Here is a 21,126-nt window from a genome sequence, read left to right on the forward strand (position 1 = left end):
CTCGTGTGTTGGTTAGCTTTAGACCTTGCCTATTCTGGGTTTATTTTTAAGCCCTGAACTTACAGTCGAGCTAATCAAAGTGCATCCGACCGGAAGAATTAAAATAAAGTGTGGAGCTGCAGTGACCATATTTTCGACAAAAAAATAAACCGAGTGCCACCTGGCAATGAACAGCATAGTTAGGTTCCTGGAGTTATTTAACAAGATGTTGTTAGTCACGTGTTCTGTGTTGCCAGCTTAAAATATTAAAAGCCTTAGGAAACCAATGCAATAATTGACTTTAATTGATCCCTTTTGATTGTGGCGTGATTAATAATAGTTTTTTGTCAGACCCCACATATGCATACCTTATTGTATCTCGATTAATTTCGCTCCAATTACTGCACTTTTTTAGGTTATCGTAAATTGAAGAAAACCACAAAATATAAACACAGGAAGCATGAGGATCACTATGGAGGTCACACTTAACAAAGAGGGAACGAAAATGGGCAAGAATGGAAAAGATTTACTAGGATTGTGAATGACATCTTGAAAAAATGTCGCCCAAAATAATCTTTCAGAATGCACCAACCTTGAAGTAGCTCTTTAACCTTAGCTTATAACAAATGAGTATTCCTCCTTTGGATCTTCTTTATTTCCCCTTTAAATTGATTAGGAGAGTTTAGCTGAAAGATTTTTTATTCTCATCTCTTACATGCTGGATTTATTGAAATGCGAGGAGATGTTACACGTCAAATAGTTATGTGAGTTCAGGGGGGTTTCACAGCCTTGTTTAGGTGTGAAATTAAGTGCTCCTCTTCAAACAGACAGATATTATTATTCTGACATACCTAGGAACGATAAACCTAAAAAGAGACAAATGTTTCAAAGAAGATGATTCGCACGATCAACTGTACTGATCTGTAGAAAATAAGGAAGAAATATCATGAGGAAGAAATAAAGAGCGCTTTAGTTCGTATCCAGGACCATGCTGATGAGCCTGCGGAAAGCTAGGTCATTTGCGAGTCAATTTTGTGCAGAGGAAGTCGCTCTCCATTCTCACAAAGGCGCGCCGAAGATGATTTACATTCTATAAGAGAACAATGAAAGCGCTTAGGAACATAGCCAGAGGCAAGAGAGCATAAGTGCTATCTTGCCAAAGGTTAGATTTGGCAGTAAGACTAGATCTACTCTATAGTCTATGTGCGGTTGTGTCTTAACAAGAATTAATGAGAATTAAAAAGAACAATACTCTACTGAGACAGTTAAAGACAAAGATTTGATCAAAATTTTAACGGGAACCTTGATGATCATTAGCTGTTGAATCAAACATGTTTAGCTTTGTGACCGCCAACATGAGAAAAATGTAATTCAGGAAAAGAACGGGAGAGATTAACTGTAAGAAGAACTGTAACAATAAATCACTATTCCTAAAAGCCAATTATCCGAATTAAGATGTTTCAGAAAAAAGACTCAAGTCCTCTTCGTGGCTGGGACAGGCATTCAGTTAAATCTGCAGCTTGTTAGCGCGATTGTGGTAATTGATAAATGGCCGGCTTCCTCCAGATCGCGGCACTTCCTTCTCAAGCTGCACGCATTCAGTGTTAATTCTCAGTTGGTATTGAAGAAAACCAATGAACGTGCGTCTATTTTGTGATGACTGATAACCGTTTTATAATTGTGACACAATAGCTCGAAATTATCCCCTTTCTTCGCTAGTAGGAAGGGATAACGACATGATCCCTTTAATGTTCACCATCATGTTATCCTCGCCAATTGGAAAAATATCATTAGTACTCAAGAATATCAGATGGCGACCAAGATAAGCTGTAGCGCCCAATTTATCTTTACATTCTCATTTCCTAAGTCGTCAACTCCCTTGCAAGTGATACGGCTGTTATCTCCCGAATAGCTCGTACATAACGATAACCCCAGTTAAATTGCTTTCAGAAAGCATCGGTATATTAGATACAAAAGAGAGGCGATTTCGCGTACTCGTTGTGATTGGAATATCTCCATTATTTGCTGATAACATCGATTTCAGGTGAGATAACTGTTTTGTAGTTTTAGCGCGACAAATATGATACACTTGGCGGTAGAACAGTTTTGGCTATATCTAATGATGGTGATCGAATATACTGCGTGTTTAGTTATGGTTAACTAACTACTTAAAGGTAAGCATGCTGAATCCATAATCTCTCATCTTCTGAATAGTTGCCATTCTCTTAAATAATGAAAGGATATATAATTTTGTAATCGCAAGTGTTTTCAATTTACTGATATCTTAGATTTCTCTCAGTAAAAATAAAAAAGACAGACAAGAAATCACTAAAAAAATTATAAAAAGTCATAATAAAAAAAAAACATGATCGAGGATATTCCTAACGTACACCGCCTGTCAGAAATATTTCACGAATGCGACTTTCTGTTGTAAGTGGCGTATTACCGCACTGTAAACTTTTATTGATAACTAGATCGTCACGTGCTCAGAAATGATGGCCGTCGCGTCACAGCATAACAAAATTTTGGCATGGTCACTCTGAATTGACAAAACAAAAAACGACGCCTACTCTTGTCCAACTGGAAGTGAAATAACCCCATTAAATGATCGTAATTAATTCAGAAGTAACACAGTTCTTTGTATCTTTTTGAAGAGTCACCCTTATACTTTCTCATTTCCTCGCTAATGTAAGATAACACAGATACGTTGTGGTTCTACATTACTTTTTATTTCATATCCAGTGTTGGCATAAACTGCGGTTTTCAAAACCCGATTATCGTGGGCCTCAAACCACGTTAAGTTCTAAAACCCCAATTGACAGAGACCAATATATTGCGAAACCACTTGAGAGAAACAACTTTCTGCAGTGACGTCAATGGATCAACGGAAGGGGTTCTGTTGTGGTTAACCTGCCCTAATAACGCAAAGCCACGATTAATGCCTTAAATTGCATAGCAAGTCTAGCCGGAACGTTGAAACCAAATATTGTTCTGAATGCTGCGGGTGTTTTGAGCTTTAGTCTTTTCGTTACTAAGCACATTTCCCGTTAAATTGAGAAAGGGTAAACCTCAATTCTACCTTGCGTTAGTAAAATTTGTCTTTTTAATAACGAAAAGAAAAGAGAAATTAAAGTTTGAATGTCACTTCATCGCCAACCCCGTTAAGAAAGAACTTTCCAGCTGTTAGAGTACTGAACATTCGCAGCCTTTTATTTAAGTCGGGATTCTCCCTTTGAAAAAGCAATTGAATATTGTTAACATACTGTCAAATCATATCTTTACCTTTAATCTTGGTGTCTTAGTGAGCTTTAAGAAAGCAAATGAAGCATGACTACACAAGACTCTTGACAAGTTCACGAACGATTTTGTCACGCGCGATTTTGTCACGCGCAATTTTGTCACGACAAATGTTAGCGAAACCGCAGTTTTCCACCAAAATAATCAAAGTGGTCAGATAGCTCTTTCAAATGATAGTCTCTGGTAGAAGTCTCGAGGATTTTGTTACATTCAAGCATCAAACGATCTTAAAGGACATCGAGGTGGGAAATCGTAATGTTTACAGGTTGAACTTACATCACATTCCTTGGCCATTTCACGTAACTTGCTATCTTGCGCAAATTATAACATTCTTTGCTCTAACCACTAAAAATTGTTGACTGATTTGTACGCATATGTAAGTTTCTGACAGCTACGACGCCTATTAAACTGATGAGAGGCCACAGACCACAATTATTTTCAAAATGCATGATGGAGAACTTACTCTTAAAAAAATCGCTGAACAAATATTTCGGTAGAAAAAACTGAGAGAAAGGGAGAAATCACAAAATATAGAGTGGACCACGGGAAACTTTATTTCAATTTTCTTTTTCTATCGGATATTTTCGAAATTTTAAACTTTAGAGAATTTGACGAGGTGAAAACGCTTTGACGGAGAAAGAAGAGCAGAGTATTGACAGAACAGCGATCAAGTTTCGTCTTTCCTCTTCCTTCCTTCTCCTATATCAAAAGACATACATCAAATTCTTTGGTGGATCGTAGCTCTCCCAATTTCGTTTGCGACGCGTGAAAGAATTCTTTGAGAGCCACTCCGCACTCAGAGATGATTGGCCAATCACCCCACTCTCCAGGTTAGGATTTACAAGTTCCTGCAGAAAACAAGAAAAAAATTGTATCATTACAACATTTTTATTGGTTTATTGGTATTTTTGTGCAAAGTGCAAAAGAGAGAAATCATTTAAAGAACGGAAATTGGAATTCCTGGTCTGTTTCTTTCCATCTCCATTGAGACAGACAAATCTTTCCATAAAGCGATTGGAAACTCGTGGGAGGCGATGCAGAGACAATTTTTACGTCCCATCAACAAGTCACTAGGTGCGTCATAAAACTCTAATGAAAAATTCCTCTTTTTGCGACTGAGTTTCTCTCCGAAAAAAGTGCAGAAATTCAAAATTACTTGAATTGAAAGGGTAACCACTGCGATAAAGAGAGTCTCGGCGCCTTTTTCTGGAAGCAGTACGTCCGGGCCTTTTAACTAGGATGGCAATGCAGTGCAACACGAATACCCAATGGGTCTGGGTGGAGCAAGGTGTCACGTAAAGAGTGTTTACACGTGTTAGGGCATGGTCAGCGCGTCATGAATATCAATTTAATAGAATCATATGACCACATGGAGTTTAAGCATTTTGGTAGTCATGTGACCTGAGCTCATTTCGAGCAGCAACAAAAAGCTTAGGATATTGAAATTGCAACTACTGTGATGTTTGCTTCCTTTAGAAGTATATGAAGTGAATTTGGTCGGTGTACCACGGCATGATAGCAACCAAGAGTAACACAGTTGAACTTATCAACACGAGTTAGGTAAGACACGTTGAATACATTGAAAACTATAACTTGAAGAAATAACTAGAGGGTCATCATAAAAACTATGCAAAGAATAATAGCAACAATGCAATGCAAGACACATCTAGCTGAGAATTTAGTAGAAACGGTGTTTTCAGCTTTCAACTCGCAAATTCATTAAAAAAAGCTGTTGATATCAGTAGTAAGAGAGTTGGGTAGAACAGCCTATGACTACCCGAGTTCAAAATGGCCCTAACACTGGCCTGACCAAATTTTTCAGTAAAGTTTCCGTTGTTTGTCAAGACATTCTGGCCATATGAGACTTAAGGGTTTCAAATACTCTTTCTTCTTAATTCCTTGCGATTTCCTACATGCTGTGTGTTCTTACTTTCAATATTTATCAACACAAGTGGAACATGTGCCTTTCTTATCTCCTTCTTGTGCCCTTTCAAACTACAAAATTGCTCTACGATTGTGGTTTTGGTGTCGATATTTCCTTTTCAAAAATGCTCTGATCTTACGCAAAAAATCCTTTTGTAAACATAGCAGCGGAAATGGTTCTTGGCGTAACAATTTTGGTCTAAAAGCCGCTTTCTTTATAAATAAAAACGTCAGAGGTCACTGTAATGAATCGATCGTGTTTTTAGTAAATAGGATATATGTATATGCAAGCCAATATTGAATGGAACCAATAACAAAGATCAGCTCAGTTACACATGATCCTCTCAGCTATATGTGTTGAAGTCGAATTATATTGTGTTCAGCTCTTATTTGACTGTTTCACTTTTTCGATTTCCGTAGAGCAGTTGAAGTCTTAGCACTTCCCTTCTGTAAATAGTACTGTAGACGTAATGATTCCTTAAACAAGTAGGCGTGGCGACCGCAAACCAGTTCTGACCCCATAGGGTTAATTCCTAGCTGTTTTTAACCAAATTTATATCGTGCGTCGTAATACAAAGCTTGTATTGGTCTGTTCTTTTAGGCACACGCTTGATCTTTTATAAGATAATGCTAACAAACCGACACGACAATCTTAGAACACTAAGGGCAATAAGCACAGTTTTGAGCCATATTTAAAACTTGCATTTGTATGGTGTGCAGTTAGAGCTATATCTTATTTGTTCACCTGACTGCTCTCTTGATTTTTACAGAATGAAGCCCGCTATATGTTACAACAGTCTCGTTACACCAAGCCTTGGGTGTTAGGCTCATTAAAACTCTTGAGTTATATTTGACCTCGCGCAATTCATGTGTACCACATAAGTATGGTGTACAGTTAGGAATATCTTTCACGTGAACCCCTCATTACTCTCTTGATTTTTATAAAACACTTACGATGCTATCCAACAATCTCTTTGAATCAAGGTAATCAGCTCATTCAAACACTTGAGTTATATTTGACATTCGCACAATCGTGTACCACGATAGTGGAGTTTTTCAGTGCTATGCCTAATCGCTTTGTTTTCGTCCTACCTGCCTGCAAATTCTAAATGTACAATTACAAAGAGAACGGTCTGAGGTAGTGGAGTGAGCTGCGCCTCAAGTTAACGTAAAAAATTTGTCACGAAGGTGCTAGGTCAAGGTTGTTGGGTAAATCTGTTTATTGTGGTTAATAATGGTTAATAACGAACTCACTGGGAGAGCGATGATCTCTAAGTGGCAAAATTGAATTGGGCCAAAACAGCACAAAAGCCGATTGCCGAAAATTGTAAATGGTACTGATAAACAAAGATAGTCAGATGAACTTAGGCTCCTAACGTCACGATACACTAAGTTGTTTATTTCAACATGAAAAAGAGAAAGAAAAATTACATGAAACCTTAAAGGAAACCCTCGAGGGATTGGTTTGGTAAGAGAAAGAAAGACAATAAAACTGATGGAAAAGATAAACAACAAAATAACAAGGATGGTTGGGAATAATTACGGGTCGCCAATCAGAAAATCGGAATTCGTACTACGTATGAAAGTAGAATATTAAAGAAGATTAATTCGCTATGGTTGCAAATTACCAACATGAAGATCGCAGTTCAATTTTACAGACGTTTCTCCCTCTTATCATGAGCATGGAACATGGAAAACTTCTCGGAGTCCTCATGAGAAATCGAACCATAGACTTACCCAAAGCTACCGAGACTCTGTGGTGAGCTTTGTCATTAAAAGTTAATACGAGTGACATGCGCCCTGCTTATTGCTAGGTTTTAAATTCTGGTACAGTTGGTCAATAGTAAGATCAAACCTTGTCAATCTCAACAACGTCCAATCAGAAAAAGTGAAAATATCGCAAGGAACCGATGAGAATTCAAACTATAAAACAAGAAAACCACTTGAAGCACGGAGAAACACAACGGATCAAGTCATGGTTTTGGATTTGTATCCGATTGGTTGTAAATTTTGGGAAAACTTTCAGCCTACACCAATCACATAGTGTTGTGAAGTAAAACCACAGCAGTCTCCAATTACACCAAATCGAAAATTGCTCTTAGAAATGTCAAGAATGTCGCTTTTTAACCGTCTAAGATTCATCTGCAGCGTGTAACTCCTGAGAAACTGAAATTCCTTTATACTTTCGACTGCCTAAAATGAATCTATAAGCAGTGCCAAATAGTTAACGCAACTCTAATAGAAGTCAAAAGGATCGCCCCTTTATTTCTATTAAGCAGTCTCCATGTTAGGAAATTTCGACCGAACGGGTAGAATGCTATACTCTCAAACAATACTTTTGCTACAAGTACGGGAAAAACCGTGCGTGCATACGACCAAAAATTAGATAAGATTCGCCATAACATCTGGGAGATTAGAGAGACTTGTATGAAGGCGATCAAATCACTGCAGGGGACTCAGACTTTTTCTCGTCTCATGCTCGTGACCAATGCTTAACATCTTAATTCGACGACCGAGCTTAAAAATTAACTATAATTAACCATAATTTTTTCTGCAACCCCTACCTTCTGTTAAATCTGAAGCGAGTTGATCACCTGGACTTACAATAAACACGAATTTATTTTCGAACGACATCGTTCTCCTCGTGTCGTTTTGATTTATGATCGTCTAGGTTGAAGGAATGGTCGAAAACTTCTGTACTCTTGAAGTGAAAAGCGAAGTTTATGGCGTTAGACCTGTTACCTTCTGCATCAGTGTTCCTGAAGACCTCATATAAGTACCATTTTCAAATGATCGCCTTCGCACTAATGCACAACTATTTCCGAGTACTCTACTTTTCAGTGCATGTTGTTAATCGCACTGCTATTCACGAGGGCATCTGATCTGAGTCCTGACAAAGAAGTAACATGCGCTTATTCTTGACCGTTGCCAGCGGTTACGTAATGTATGTCAAAAGCAGTTTTTATCTCTTCTATGTCTCAGGATCTAGGAAAGAAAGCGAATTTTCATTTGCATGCTTTGGTAAGCCAAGGGACAAAAACAACACATGTCTAGTCCAAAAGATGATAACAGTTAAAAAGCTCAGCAAAGTGCCACTTACTTTTCGACCACAATTACCTTCCTCACACATAAGCGACTGTATTGAAGTAGATACCGCAAAAGGACACCAAATAGCCAATTTCTGCGAATTGCTTCCGTTACTCTCTTTTCAAAACTATTCTGGGACAGGAAATTGGATTTTGCGTGTACTTAACGCGCCTAAAAAGGGCCGTTGATTAGGTTAATATTAGTTCAATTATCGAAAACTGGGTCAGTATCGAGATTTGAAAAATAAACTAAACGGTGATAAGAGGCCCAGTAATGCATCAAATGAAAGAAACGAAAAACTGAAAAAAAAGGCACTTCAGTGTCAAGGAGGAAAATGAAATGATGGGTCAGATGTTGAGCTAATTTTATTCCCTAAACGGCAGTTATCTCTTAGAGGCAATGAACCACATACTTAAATGGTTTGTCGGCGACATAATCCACTTAGACGGTTTGAGGTACTAAGTTAAGTTTAAGTTTAACACTTAATCCGAAGTGGAGTATTACAGAGATTAGCTAACTGTTCCTTCTTTTGAAAACAAACGCAAATGGAGGATTAACCTGTTACTTTTTACAAACGTCTAAAAGCTGTAAGGTTTATAACAATCTTTGAAGTTTTTGTTGTTTTAAAACACCTTTGTCTCATTTTGGAAATCTGCGGTTTATTTGGAGAACGGAAGGACGCTCAATTTCAAGCCAGAGTGTCGCCGTCTACAAACCCCGGTGATAAGATTAAATATCTAAATGGGTGAGAGAAAATGAGACAATAAAGGGGCTCAACACAGTTGATGCAGAGCAATACAACAAAGGAAAGACACTAGTCGACCCAAGTCCGAGTCATAAATTTCAAAAGCTCCTTCTTGTGACTATATCATATAGTTGGCGACAAGTGAGTCTGTTAGGTGAATACTGTTCTTAGGGAATAGACACCCTTCCGAGTTGTTGCGTGCATAGAACACTTAATTAACTAGTCTTAAAAAAACGTCTAGGGGCATAAAAAATTAATATTAATTCACTTCTACGTTTTTTCCATTTTTTTGGCAAGAAGACAACTAAAATTTTGAAAAAAAGCTATTAAGCTTCTTTGAAGTAGAAGCACAGACAAACTCGTTCACTATGTTGTACGCCGCAGAACATGATGAAAACTTGACCCAGAGACGTGCACAGGGAGAATGTGAATGTTTTTCAAATTACGAACGGCGCCATAGGAAAGATACTGCGTGCTTGGAATGAATAAACTATAGTCTTTTTTGTGATGACCTGCAGGAACTATTAACGACTCCTGGTAATTATGTTGCAAGACAGAACAAACAATTATCACGCAATAAGTAGCGAGTAAACTGTTATTTTCGCCAACTGCCCCGAGGTGGTGGGTGGTCCAAAATGACAATTTCAGTAGTAATAAGACAAGGGACTTTTTCTCCCATTCTGCGACGAAATGTCGTTTGTGAAATCTCGGTAGCACTTTTTATAAATAGGTCATCAGCGTAGAGAGTTTTTAATTACGGTCCGATATCTGTCATAGTGTTCTAAACCTAATTGGCTTTTATTTGTGTCTAAATCTGACCACCATAACATGGACTTGCCAAGCGGCAATTCAAAAAATGGCCACATGCAATAATAAAAATAATAGTTATTATAAGGATTTTAGTTAAGAAGGCTACACGCAAGTATAATTGACTTATGCTTGGGAACTTTGATTTACAGTGGCATGTTTTGCAATTAATGACCACTTGAAACAGACCTCCACCTAAGCAATATCAACACATCGAGTTTAGTTTTCATTTACAAAATGAAATTTATATCTTTTGACCGATGAACTGGTAGGAGTTTCTTGTTTAGACTACAAGTGCACCAAACCCCAGGTGGGGTTCTTTTGTGCTTGAGCCATGTTTTGACAATTTACTTTCTAGATTAAATCTAAGATAATAAAACGCTTTTGTTAGTAAGCAATTAGCGAAGCTATTGTGTCATCCAGGTCAGTTTGTGCAGACTGTTATTACAAAAGCATCTTTGAAACGCAGTTTCTTCAGCCATAAAGCTAAAGCCTATCAAGCTAAGCCGATAGAACAAATTGAGAAAAAAGCTGCTTTCTTTCCTTGGATAGGGAATACACGGACCGTGCTGTCTCAATTAACGAGACTTTCGTGCTGATCGGTTTATAAGATGTTAGACTGAATCCCAGATAACATATCTTTACTGCAATCGAGGTTAAACGGAGCTACTTTTTTCCTCTTTCCGGTTCGAATGTTAGTTTTAGAAAGGTAAGTTGTAATATCATTTGCTAAATTTGCCATGTAATGCCACTATTATATGCTATAGGCTAGGCAATCTGCCATTCTCAGACCGTATGATTAGCAATTACCATCGTCACCCACTCGTTAACAATACTACTTGGACGGTCGGAGACACTGTGAACAGAGACCCACTAGCTTTTCTGAGCACAAAAGCTCAGCGAAGGCCGCAGTTAGCGGATCTAGACACAAGAATCAAACAAATCCCTGTATACAAATGTTAAGCTATAGAACGCCAGCGGAGCGTGGTCTTACTTTGTCCGTGGGTAAATGAAGTTGACATTAAACTTCATTAATGCAAGTCTTCTGTAAACAAGCATAAAGATTTCCAAATTCAATCCAAGTCTAATGGTTGCCACATAAGGTTTATTTGCTTCCAACCTGATGGCTCTCAGCCAAAATAACTCCAAACTGTCTAGTTATCAAACTTTGCGCGGGGGTTATGTTTGAAGTCTGCAAAAGTAGTGGGGGGCCTTTTGGTTGTTGAGATTTATGTTAAGTAAGACAACGCGTGCTTGATACACTGAAGATAACACGTGCCTCACTTTGTTGTTTTCTTTTTAGCTCTTCAGGTCAGCAGTTTCATCTACGAGTCATTCTAATGCGTAGATAGCAAACACGCGAAGGTTCCCGTACCTGACACAATGTTTTCCAGAGTTGTTTGGAGTTTGTTTGTCCTGTCATTAACATTTTGGGTCGTTGCCTCCAACGAATTGAGCCGGACAAGCAGCAAATGTCCAAGAGAGTGCGAATGTACCACAACGAGCCAATTCTTCATGTCCTGTGGTTCCAAAGGAAGTTTGACAACTATTCCGTCCTCTATACCTCTCAAAGTAGAATTCTTGTCAATTTACAGGAACACGGTTACAGAGATACCGGAGAGTGCTTTAAGAAATTTGACAAATTTGATGACCTTGAATTTACGGTCGAACAAATTGCGTGATTTTCCAGCGACGGTGTTTCGTGACTTGATTCGACTCAAATCTTTCAACGCCGGTTTCAACAAGCTGTCGTCACTACCAAGGCTCCTTTTTCACGGATTAAGAGACCTCCAACAGATCTATCTTGATAATAACGCCATTGAGAGCATTCCCGAGGAATTGTTTCAAGATCTACCGTCCTTGAGGCAATTAGATCTCCACTGTAATAAACTCAAGAAGTTTCCGGGAAACGCTTTTCAAGGATCGTTCTCTTTACAAGTTCTGTCACTGGCAAATAACCACTTAACAAGCATTAACGAAGGAACATTTCATTCCCAGACCACACTTAAGACGCTTACAATCGGAGACAACAGAATCGTGAACATATCGAAAAACGCATTTACAGATCTCAGAGAGCTAAAAACGCTGCAACTTCAAAACAATAACATATCTTCAATTCCAGAAGGAGCTTTCAGTGGATTAAAAAGAGGTATAGATGTTTATCTTAACGGTAATCCGTTTCATTGCAGCTGCGAATTGCGTTGGTTAAAAGTCTGGTTGAGATTCAAGGCAAAATATATCCCCTCAACTGCTCTCCGTGCAACGTGTTCAAAGCCAGATCATTTAAAGGGAACGTCAGTTATGCGCGTATCAAATGACCATTACAACTGCGTAAATGGTCAGTGGACAAATTGGAGCCCCTGGAGTGCCTGTAATAGTACTTGCGGAGCCGGTGTACGAGCCTCGACAAGAAGCTGTACAAATCCTCCACCAGGGAGAGGTGGAAAGAATTGCAAAGGGAGATATATAAAGACAAAGAGCTGTAAAGGTCAAGCCTGTGAAGCTAGCTGGACGGCCTGGTCAGAATGGAGTCCATGTAGCAAATCTTGTTCAACAGGAATGAAAAGAAAGACTCGTTCTTGTCGACACTCTCGCAAAGGGTTGATTAGAAACACCTGTAATGGGCCTTCACAAGAAACACGCAGTTGTACAAGAGGGCCATGCAGAGGTAAGGGCGAATGGAGTCCATGGTCCTCTTGTAGTGTAACGTGTTCTTGGGGTACTAGAATGAGAATGAGAACGTGTAAGGACTCGCAAGCTAAAAATCCTGGACAACCATGCTTTGGAGCAGAAATTTCCACAGAAATGTGTTATTTAGGCTTCTGCCCAGTTCATGGTGATTGGTCAGTTTGGTCCAGTTGGTCAAGCTGTAATGCATCATGTTCAGGGGGAATAAGGACAAGATTCAGAACATGTACCAACCCTCTTCCTCAGTATGGTGGAAAAATATGTGATGGAGATTCGGCCCAAAAACAGTATTGCAATACAGAGCCATGTGCTATCCATGGAGAATGGACTGCTTGGTCAAACTGGTCCCACTGTTCAGTGACATGTGCAAGGGGCTCTCAGATGAGGTTTAGGACTTGCAGTGACCCAAAACCTCAACATGGAGGCCACAACTGCTCTGGTAATTCCTCTGATATTAAGTATTGTGACCTTGGTTCATGTCCTATCCATGGAGGATGGACTGCTTGGTCAAACTGGTCCCACTGTTCAGTGACATGTTCAAGGGGCTCTCAGATGAGGTTTAGGACTTGCAGTGACCCAAAACCTCAACATGGAGGCCACAACTGCTCTGGTAATTCCTCTGATCTTAAGTATTGTGACCTTGGTCCATGTCCTATCCATGGAAGATGGACTGCTTGGTCAAACTGGTCCCATTGTTCGGTGACATGTTCAAGGGGCTCTCAGATGAGGTTCAGGACTTGCAGTGACCCAAAACCTCAACATGGAGGCCACAACTGCTCTGGTAATTCCTCTGATCTTAAGTACTGTGACCTTGGTCCATGTCCTATCCATGGAGGATGGACAACCTGGTCATCATGGAGTGACTGCAGCAAAACATGTGCAAATGGCACAAGAATTCGCAACAGAACTTGTAGTAATCCCTTTCCACAATTCTGGGGAAGAAATTGCTCTGGTGAGGTATTAGAAATCACATCATGTACCAAAGCACCTTGTCCCATTCCTGGTAAATGGGCAGCTTGGTCACATTGGACTAAGTGTAGCAAAAGCTGCTCCACTGGTACAAAGTCTAGGGTACGAACTTGCAACAACCCTGCCCCCAAGAATGGAGGTCAAGCCTGTAATGGAAACACTATTCAGACTGAGAATTGCCAAGAAATACCATGCCCTATTCATGGAGGGTGGAGTAAATGGTCAAAGTGGACTGGTTGCAGTAAGACCTGTGGTAACAGTACAAAGTCACGCAATAGAACATGCAGCAATCCCCCTGCACGACATGGAGGGAACAATTGTCCTGGTAATTCTAGCCAAACTGAATATTGTAGTCAGCATGCCTGTTTTTTACACAGAGAATGGTCAGAATGGTCAATTTGGACAAGCTGTAGTAAATCCTGTGATATTGGACACCAGACAAGGACACGGCAGTGCAAGAATTCAAGCCATGAAGCTGTTGAAAGAGAAAACATTGTTTCCTGCAGAGGAAACCAGACTGAAATGAGGACCTGCTTGCAAGGACTTTGTTCCAATCAAAGCATATCAAATGAATGGTCAAACTGGACTCAATGTTCAGTCAGTTGTGGATTGGGAAAGCAACATAGATTCAGGAATTGTAGTGGAAATGGAGGCATGGGTGATGAAGGTTGCCAAGGTTCAGAGCTGCAGGTGAAAACTTGTTTTGAGAATGAGTGCCCGGTGAATGGTGGATGGAATGTGTGGTCTAATTGGACTGCATGTTCCTCATCTTGTGGTACTGGAGGCCAGGTGAGATTTAGATTTTGCACCAACCCCAAACCAGAGGCTGGAGGTGATGGCTGTCATGGTGAAAATGTCATGTACAAAAGCTGCTTTATCAAGCCATGTGATAAAAATGATTCTTTTTGGTCTTCTTGGACAAGTTGGTCCCAGTGTTCCACAACTTGCTCTAAGGGACATCAGACCCGATTGAGGTACTGCAGAAGGAGAAGTCCCTTTCATCTTGGAAACTGTGCAGATGCCAATGATGGACCTATCCAAGTGGAAAGCAACATCTGTGAAGTGAAACCCTGTGCAGTATGGAGTAGCTGGTCACCATGGGAAGCTTGCAGCCAGACATGCGGTGGTGGCACAAGAAAGAGAAATAGAAAATGCAACAGCATAGATAGTGACATGATTTGTGAAGGAAATAATTCACAAGCTGTAAGCTGCAAGCCAGATCCATGTCCAACATTTCGTCCAATAACATATCCTGCAAAAATTACTCTAGGAACACCAAGTCTATGCCCTGATCCTGAAAAACCTCAAAATGGTTATTTCAAGAAAATTGAACAATATGGATCTCACTATGTCACATATCATTGTAAGCAACATTATTTCGTCCATGGACCAAGACTACGGCATTGTGAAAATGATGGTTTGTGGTCTGATGATGTTCCTTTCTGCCTTCCCATATGTGGAGAGTCCAGGTTCAGCCATGACAATACACATCATTCCCGTTTAAGGATATTTGGAGGTGGCACAGCCATGCCTGGTCAGTGGCCATGGCAAGTAGCTTTGATTGTTGATGAACATTTTCACTGTGGTGGATCTCTTGTGGCAGAAAACTGGGTTGTAACAGCTGCTCATTGTGTATATGACAGACAAACAAGAAAGCTTTATTCCAGTATCAAAATTCATCTTGGAGTTCATGATATTACTTATGCACTAGGAGATCCACATGTCCAAAGTACAGACAGCATAGAAATAGTGCCCCACCCAAACTTCAACTGGACAACCTTTGACTCAGATTTAGCACTGATAAAACTTAGAAGGAGAGCAAATATGACTGATCATGTACGTCCAGTGTGTTTACCCAGCAAGCAGCAAAGGCGCGGTGTAACTCCTGGTACAATGGGTGTAATGTTAGGGTGGGGAGTCACAGAAATAGGAAAAAACACAACTGAATTACAACAAGTTGACATGCCAGTTGTCTCTAATAAAAACTGTCGAAGGGCTTATTTGAGTGAGACTTGGCTTGTTACATCTAATATGCTCTGTGCAGGGTATTCTAGTAACCATAAAGATTCTTGCAAAAGAGACAGTGGGGGAGGGTTTCTATTTCGAGATACAAAAGGTAAAAAGAAGAAATGGTTTCTGGGAGGAATAATTAGCTGGGGTAATCCTAAATGTGGAATTCCTGGTAAATATAGTGTTTTTACTCATATTAATGGCAGATTTACAAGATGGATTAAGGATCATATATTTTATAGTTAAAATATCTTTAACCCTTTAACTCCCAGAGGTGATTAACATGTGACCTCTCCCTATAATATCCATAAATTATCCAGCAGGCAGGTAATAAGAATAGTCAAACCTATCAGGTTAAAGTTGTTATCTTGATCTAACACCAAATTCTTGCAGCTATTTTACAAGGAAATTTGTTGCAGCTAGAGGAGAGCGTTAACAATCAGATCATTGGGAGTAAAAGGGTTAAAAAGCTAAAGGTCCAACTTTCTCTTTTAGTGTTTATGTTGTTAATGATATATCTGCTACACATTCATAAAATACCATGTATATTTTACTGCTGAAAGAAGCATGGCTTTTGAAGCATTTAGTTTTTCATTAAGAAATTGATAGACATTGTCATCAGATGTTCATTGAAAAGAGAAACATTTTGTATCAAATTTTAGATTTTCACAAATTGGTATATATAGTTTACACAATTAGTATCATTATTACAATTTATTTACTTCAATTTCCTATATATCTATAATTATAGTATTTTTATACAACATATGAATATTCCTGAAAATTGAATCATTGATTCAAACACAATCCAGGATTTTGGAAAAGTTAAAGTTAGAGTGAATTTTTACCAATGACATAACAAGGCACTTATTAGGAATGTTCGTATAACACTGGTTTGATATGATTTAATATTATAGTAATGTATATTAAAATTATAAATTATACTAATAGCATATAATAACTGTATATATTAAAAAAATTCAAAACATTTTTGTAACGTATACACCATAAAGATATAATTTAGCAAAAATGGCCAAATTTCACGCCAACATCATTGACATGAATTTTTTTACATCCATTAAAATCTGTAAAGCTCTGTCATTTTTCATTCTTTATAACCTTCATTAGAGATATTTCCATCTGATGTGTCGTACTATAGCTTTCCAGTTTAGCGCAAAGAAATATAAACCAGTATTGCCCCCCTAAGAAATATAAATCAATTTGAAAGAAAGTATTTTCTTTAAACAATTTTTGGTGGCTGAGTCTTTTTCTGTAGGTGAATTAATCGCAAGTGGTAAACCTTAATGATTTATCACTGACTCAAAGATATTTTAAAGGGCAGTGTTTGCCCCTACCCCCCTGTCTACATAGCTTTTGCACATAAAAAGAGGTCCTTTTCAGGACCCTTACAGAAACCCAGATAAAAGAAAAACTGATCAATTATCATATCAACGCGCTTGGAAAATTAATAAAATTTTTGCGTTGAATTTATTCAAATTTATTCAAGATTTGCGACAGACTTGTATCGTCCTGTATTCAAAAAATTGTGTTTTGTATAACTTGTAATGATGTACGTTACTCTTATATAAATAAAAAAAAATAAGTAGATTTTTAACCTACCTATTTTATGAATATTCCCGTACCTTCCTGGTTGATCATGAAGAACTGTTGAGACTGAAGACGCCAGCGATAATTCAAAGCTTTTGAACAGAGGCATGATTGATTTGCCCATGCGCCTGTTTATTTTCAACTCTCTATCTCTCTCTCAATGGCGACTATAATACTCTGTTCTGTTATGATATTATTTGGCCAACAATAACAGATTGATTGTTGTATTTGGTTATTTCCAGTGCTAGGAGCCGTTTCCATGGACTATCCCCTTAACTGGGTAAGTTTGCCTGCTATTGGGACACAAGTCCTCTAAGTTTGGCCTGTCTCCGTTCGCCTCATCGATGTCGATCGAAAAGTGCTTCTAATTGAGTCGCAAATATATACATATTAAGTCACACCGCACTATATCCCTTTTAGGCTCACCAGCAGGACCGAAAAGCTGAGGCTTTGGTCAACCACAGGAAATTTGCCGATGCCATAATTTGTCATCAAAAGGCATCAGGTAAGGTTTAAAGGGATCAAGTAATAAAATGTTACATAGACGACAACGTGACCGTCGACTTACTGTGCATTGATTGACCTTGAGTGTGTAAGTCAATTGTACCTGTAATGCAACATACCATGTCGAATGATAGGAGTTATGTGATAACCAGAATTATTCACACAAATGTTTTGGCTCATACTTAAGAGCTGTTGGAGGAAAGATGCATAGATGATGTGAACATGCACAACATTTTATTTTTTATCATATAAAGCAGATGTATCCCATGTTGCCATGGGTCTGTACAACAACAGATTACAGAAGAGGCTTGAATGGGGTAACAACATCAGAGACACACTTGGCTGCCACTTGTTCCACTTTTTTGTTCTTACCACAATTTGTTAATTGGAATATTGAGACTCACAACACTCTGGTAATAATCTATTTGATCTCCCTATTCTCACCCAAAGAATGTTGTTGCAAGAAATTATTTAATTATAAGAAAAAAAAGAAGGATTATAAAATATGCTTAATTTTGATAGTTACTGCTAGGTAATACTTTCATAACTAGTATTTTTTTATGTACCAGAATATATGAGAGATTTCATGTCAATTATTTTCTTTTGAAATTTGTTTGATAATTTAGAATTCCTCCAGGAGGCTATGAAGATGACTCAAGTGAAACAGGTAAAAACTTATTAACCACATAAAATTTGTCATTCTTCTTACTGTCAACCATACAACTATTATTTTCTTTATATTCAATATTTATCTGGTTGATATTGTATTGATATTGTAAGGAGAAATTCTGTCTTGGTCACTCATGGGAGTTAAAGGGTTACGAGACGAAAATGATACTTTAAACATGAAGTCCTGCTATAAGTAGATTGGTCCCTTGCTTTCAGCTCAAATGCATTTTACTCCATGGTAATATTACACTATGGCAAAGCAAATCATTTAAAATTTACCATCACAAATAAAGATGGTTTCAATTAGAGAAAGGAGATACAAACCTCAAATAATTCTTCCTTTGTGATAAAAATGTATAAACTTATCAAAGCTTTTGAGAAATCTGTCTGCTGTTCTCTTGCTTTGGGTCAGCTGCAGCTCAAGCTGTTTTGAATGTAGTGGTTGGTATGTCACAATGATTGATTAACAAACAATCCAGAGCTACCTAAGGCATCTCTCCTTTTATGGTGCACCTTTGCATTTAAGCAGTCCTCCTAGCTTAGGAGTTTCAATAGCAGGCAGGTACTAGGTAGATCTTCTTGCTTGAAACACACTGGCTACCTGTTTGTAGCTTTTATACAAACATCATTTTACTCCTAATGATCATATAATTTAGTCAAAAGTGATCAAATTGGTTGAGTTCTAGTATCAGCGGAGGCACATAATTTGCAATAGACCTCACACTGCAGGAAAATCCAATTTCAAATGTCTGAAACTACAAAATTTCCAAGGGAAGTCCAGACCTCCCATTTAATGAGAAGCCAATCCCTGGTGTTTGACTAGATCTTATGGTCAAACTGGTTCTAGGCATCTTCTTCTTTTGTTTGTTTGTTTTTCTGGTGACTAATTTTATTTTATTGAACTTTGCCAAACAGTTACTTTGGAAAAGTCGAGCTTTGAGACGTGGTAAATGATTTCAGTTTTCCAGTGTGACAATGATTTAATTCAAGTTATTTTGTCTCCTTCAACTAGGCATTAGTTTCCTTGCAGTTACAGATAAACAGTCATTGTCGACAGCAAAGAGTCCTGAAAGAAAAATGGAAGCAATGTCAAATTGAGCAAGAGAGAAGAAAACAAGAGCAGGTGAAAATATTGCAAGAAAGGCAAAATCAGGAAGCTGTTCAAAGTGAAATTTCATCAAAATTAGAGGAGAAGACTTCTAATGAATCAGTTGATGGGAAAGATAATACAGAATGTTCACAATCAAGTAGCTTGGTAATATCTGCAGAGAACTTTTCAGTATCATCCACAAGTTCATCTTCTGATTGTGCTGCTTCTAGAGATGAAAAATCAGTTGTAAAAGATCTTGAAGGACAAGTCAGTGAATTGCAAATGCAGGTTCTTTCCCTCAGTCAGGATTTGGAGGACTCTAACAGAGAGAACTCAAGACTAAGGAAAGCTCTGGACAATGTACGACAATTTATACGGTTCAAATTTGGTTATGACCTTGAGGATGAAATGTTTGCCATTAATCTTATCAAGAGCCAGAAGGAAACTGACTCTGAGGCAATTTCTCATGATACAGAATTAAATATACCAGCTAAAAATGACAAAAGGATTGCATATGTACAGTCTGATAAGGATTATGAAGAGTCAGACCAAGAAATTAAAGAACTTGAAGAAATTAAAGAACTTAGAGAAATTAAAGAACTTGAAGAAATTACAGATTGTGAAGAAGATATATCTCTTCCACCCTTAGAGACTCCCCAATTTACCTATGAAAGTGCAGAAGGACATGAAGAAACCACTTAATTTAGCCTGAGTTATGAAAAGATAGCCAGGGTTTGAGTGTTGGATTTGAACTTGTGTCAACCAAATTTAATAATTTGGCCCACATATTTTAGGCCTGTCATTTTGAATCTCTGCTATTACAGGTATTCTCAAAGGTAAACAAACATCAAAGGAAGACAAGATCTTTAAACTAAACCTTTCCTTTGGTTATTCCTTTTTTCATCTACCCTGGAAATCCATGTGTTCTTTAATTTTTCAGCAACCCAATTAGGAAGTAGCTGAATATTTTGGTGTGGTGGAATCTCACTTAATTCAAATAGAAAAGCTAACATGTTCTGATTGTTAGGTAGATATGGCTTACCAGTAAATACACTGTTATTGCTTTCAAAGTTCTTATATTTTTTTAACACAAATATTTGTAGTTTTTGAGTCACAATACAAAATAAATAAAATATGTTAACAGAGACCATGTTTTTAAATACAAAGGACCTTAAATATAGATGATGGGTGCAATGAGATGACTCATTCAGAAGCTGAAACAACTTAAAGCTGTTGAGAAAAACATATCAACCCTTAATGGATTTTAAACCAACTTTTAATGGCCATCTTTTAAAACTTGATGTCCTTCTTGTCCAGTAAAAGTAAGCCCAGGCCAGAACTAGAAATGTTCATGATAAAAATGATTTGGAACAAGCAGGGGTCATTAGCAAAGTTTCTCTTCTTGTCCACTATTTCTTGGTCAAATTTGAATTTTTTTCGTTGGCTTTTGTGTTGGGAGTAAAACAAGAACCCATAGTTAAACCCCCAGAGCAGGACAAACTCAACCCACATGCAAAGACAGGTTCAGGATCAGGATGCAATATACTGTATTAAAAGGAAAGCAGTCTCCTCATAAGCATGCTTCATTCCTCACTCCTTCCCAAAGAGAGGCTGAGGTTCCCTTACCAGCTGCTATCTACCCATATACAAACTGGGCCACAACACTAGGTTTGCAGTACCAACTTAATGCAAGCAGTATTGGCTCTGCAAGACCCATTTACTTCAATTAGTAAATCTCCCTACTAACTGC

The 21,126-nt window shown here is 38.2% G+C and overlaps 2 protein-coding genes across 4 annotated transcripts; both read left to right on the plus strand.

Annotated features, from left to right (window-relative positions):
* The first annotated feature begins 1,850 nt into the window (after nucleotides 1-1,850).
* LOC136283261 (SCO-spondin-like) lies at nucleotides 1,851-16,666 on the plus strand. 3 transcript variants are annotated; one of them, XM_066171797.1, is made up of 2 exons: nucleotides 1,851-2,023; nucleotides 11,142-16,666. In XM_066171797.1, exon 2 carries the CDS (start codon nucleotides 11,222-11,224, stop codon nucleotides 15,749-15,751), a length of 4,530 nt encoding a protein of 1,509 aa, XP_066027894.1. In that variant the 5' UTR covers nucleotides 1,851-2,023; nucleotides 11,142-11,221; the 3' UTR covers nucleotides 15,752-16,666. The 3 variants fall into 3 exon arrangements, with proteins under 3 accessions (XP_066027894.1, XP_066027900.1, XP_066027893.1); XM_066171803.1 differs by lacking the exon at nucleotides 1,851-2,023 and adding an exon at nucleotides 4,764-4,836; XM_066171796.1 differs by lacking the exon at nucleotides 1,851-2,023 and adding an exon at nucleotides 10,285-10,547.
* Nucleotides 16,667-17,258: 592 nt separating this feature from the next.
* LOC131799784 (nuclear receptor-binding factor 2-like) lies at nucleotides 17,259-20,521 on the plus strand. The gene is made up of 4 exons (XM_059117482.2): nucleotides 17,259-17,393; nucleotides 17,534-17,618; nucleotides 18,244-18,284; nucleotides 19,299-20,521. The coding sequence occupies exons 1-4, from the start codon at nucleotides 17,373-17,375 to the stop codon at nucleotides 20,076-20,078; spliced, it is 927 nt and encodes a 308-aa protein (XP_058973465.2). The 5' UTR covers nucleotides 17,259-17,372; the 3' UTR covers nucleotides 20,079-20,521.
* Nucleotides 20,522-21,126: the final 605 nt, after the last annotated feature.

Source organism: Pocillopora verrucosa, chromosome 1 (assembly GCF_036669915.1).
Source record: "Pocillopora verrucosa isolate sample1 chromosome 1, ASM3666991v2, whole genome shotgun sequence".
In the NCBI taxonomy this organism is placed as follows: domain Eukaryota; kingdom Metazoa; phylum Cnidaria; class Anthozoa; order Scleractinia; family Pocilloporidae; genus Pocillopora; species Pocillopora verrucosa.